The 2,050-nt window shown below is 41.5% G+C and overlaps 1 protein-coding gene across 1 annotated transcript in view; it reads left to right on the forward strand.

The window, feature by feature from the left end:
• Positions 1-914: 914 nt before the first annotated feature.
• The window catches only part of EMWEY_00054120 (SNF2 family N-terminal domain-containing protein, putative), a gene marked incomplete at both ends in the record, with an annotated part of 1,647 nt that continues 511 nt past the window's right edge, over positions 915-2,050 (forward strand). Inside the window, 3 exons of the mRNA XM_013477664.1 lie at positions 915-1,141; positions 1,261-1,535; positions 1,834-2,006. Coding sequence (XP_013333118.1) covers positions 915-1,141; positions 1,261-1,535; positions 1,834-2,006 — 675 coding nt within the window. The remainder of the gene's footprint in view (positions 1,142-1,260; positions 1,536-1,833; positions 2,007-2,050) is intronic.

The raw sequence follows: 2,050 nt of genomic DNA on the forward strand, positions 1-2,050 counted from the left end.
TGCTGCTGCTGCTGCTGCTGCTGGTGGTAACAATCCTGTTGCTGCTGCAGGATCTAATGCAGCAGCAGCAGCAGGAACAGGAGGAACAGCAGGAGGAGCAGGATCTACTGCTGCTGCTGCTGCTGCTGCTCCTGCTGCAGCACAGAATGCATCAGCAGCAAGAGCAGCACTGTTTGCTGCTCTTGATCCCTTAGGCATTGCTGATCCAGAGGCACCAGAGATCGTACAAAAAGCACAAAAGGTAAACCCTAAACCCTAAACCCTAAACCCTTAAATAAATACATAAATAAATGCATGCATGCATGCATTTAGTGGGGTGTATAGGGAGGTCTTTTTTTTTTATGTGTGTATATGCAGGCACGAGTAGTTGCTGCATCAGCTGTACGTGCAGTATTTTCTCCAGCAAATTTACGTTACTGCCTATACACCCCAAGAGAGAGACAGCAGCAGCAGCGTCAGGTAGCATGGGAGAGAATAGTGCAGCAGCAAGCAGGGTGTCTCCATAGACACTGGAGGAGACAGAAGGAAGCAGCAGCAGCAATTGCTGCTGATGCTGCAGCACAAGTTGCACAAATTGAACAAATGAAGCTAGCCATCAGAGAAAAAGAACAAAAAGAAAGGTACCTTATTCCTCTCCCTCCTCCCTCTGCTGCTGCTGCTGCTCTTGCTGCTCTTGCTGCTGCTGCTGCTGCTGCTGCTGCTGCTGCTGTTCATCTAACAGCAGCAGGAGCAGCAGGAGCAGCAGGAGGAGGAGCATAAGTGTCTCCCCTGCCTAATATCCTATCATTATGACAATCTTAATGAGGTGTATCGACTGCATGACCCTTCCTACCGTGAGCAGGAGGAGGAGGAGGAGGAAAAATATATAAATAAATATATATATATATATATATATATATATGTATATATACAGGATGCGTCTATTAAAGGAGAATGATATAGAGGCCTATACAAGATTAGTACAAGAGACAAAGAACGAAAGATTAAAAGAATTATTAAATAAGACAGAACAATTCCTTAATTCTATTGGAAGGAAGGTAGTTATACAAAAAATGGATACTATTCAGGTCCAGCAGAAGCAGCAACAGCAACAGCAGCAACAGCAGCAACAGCAGCAGCAGCAACAGCAGCAACAACAAGGGTAAGAAAAATCTTTGTTATGTTGTTATTGCTGTGAGTTACTATTTATGTTTGTTGCTGCTGATCTCTATTGGTACATTTATTTACTTATTGTTGCTGCATGCATTGCTATTGTTGCAGGAAGGATGATGACACTGTTGCTGCTTGTCCGGATCAGCAGCAAGAGCAGCAACAGCAACAGCAGCAACAGCAGCAACAGCAACAGGAACAGCAGCAAGGAGGAGGAGGAGGTAGTAGTAGTAGTATAGGAGATAGTTACTATGAATTATCTCATTGTGTATACGAAGAAGTTAGACAACCTAAATCATTAATTGGTGGAAATTTAATGTCTTATCAATTATCTGGTCTACAATGGATGATTTCTTTATATAATAATAATTTACATGGAATATTAGGTACTTTTTGCTGCTCCTGCTCCTGCTCCTGCTGCTGCTAATCCTTTTCTTCCTTATTATCATTATATGCAGAAGATTGGCTTTCTAATAAAGGGTTATATGCTATCGCTTTTCTTGCTTCTTCTTGTTCTTGTTGTTGTTGTATATATCTTGCTGCTGCTGTTGCTGCTGATCCTGCTCCTGTTGCTGCTGCTCCTGCTCCTGCTATTGGTATGCTGCTCCATCCATGCATGCATGCATGCATGCATGCATGCATGCATGCATGCATGCATGCATGCATTGTGTGTTTCTGCTGCAGCTGATGAGATGGGCTTAGGGAAGACAATACAAACAATAGCATTATTAGCATACCTAAAAGATTATAAGAATAATAAGGGACCACATCTTATTATTGTCCCTTTATCTACATTATCTAATTGGGCTGATGAATTCAATAGATGGGCACCTTCTCTTAAATTATTAGTCTTTAAGGTAACAAAAAAAAAAAAAAAAAAAAAAAAAAAAAAAAAAAAAAA

Source organism: Eimeria maxima, genomic scaffold, assembly GCF_000499605.1.
Source record: "Eimeria maxima Weybridge genomic scaffold, Emw_scaff1607, whole genome shotgun sequence".
Lineage (NCBI taxonomy): Eukaryota > Apicomplexa > Conoidasida > Eucoccidiorida > Eimeriidae > Eimeria > Eimeria maxima.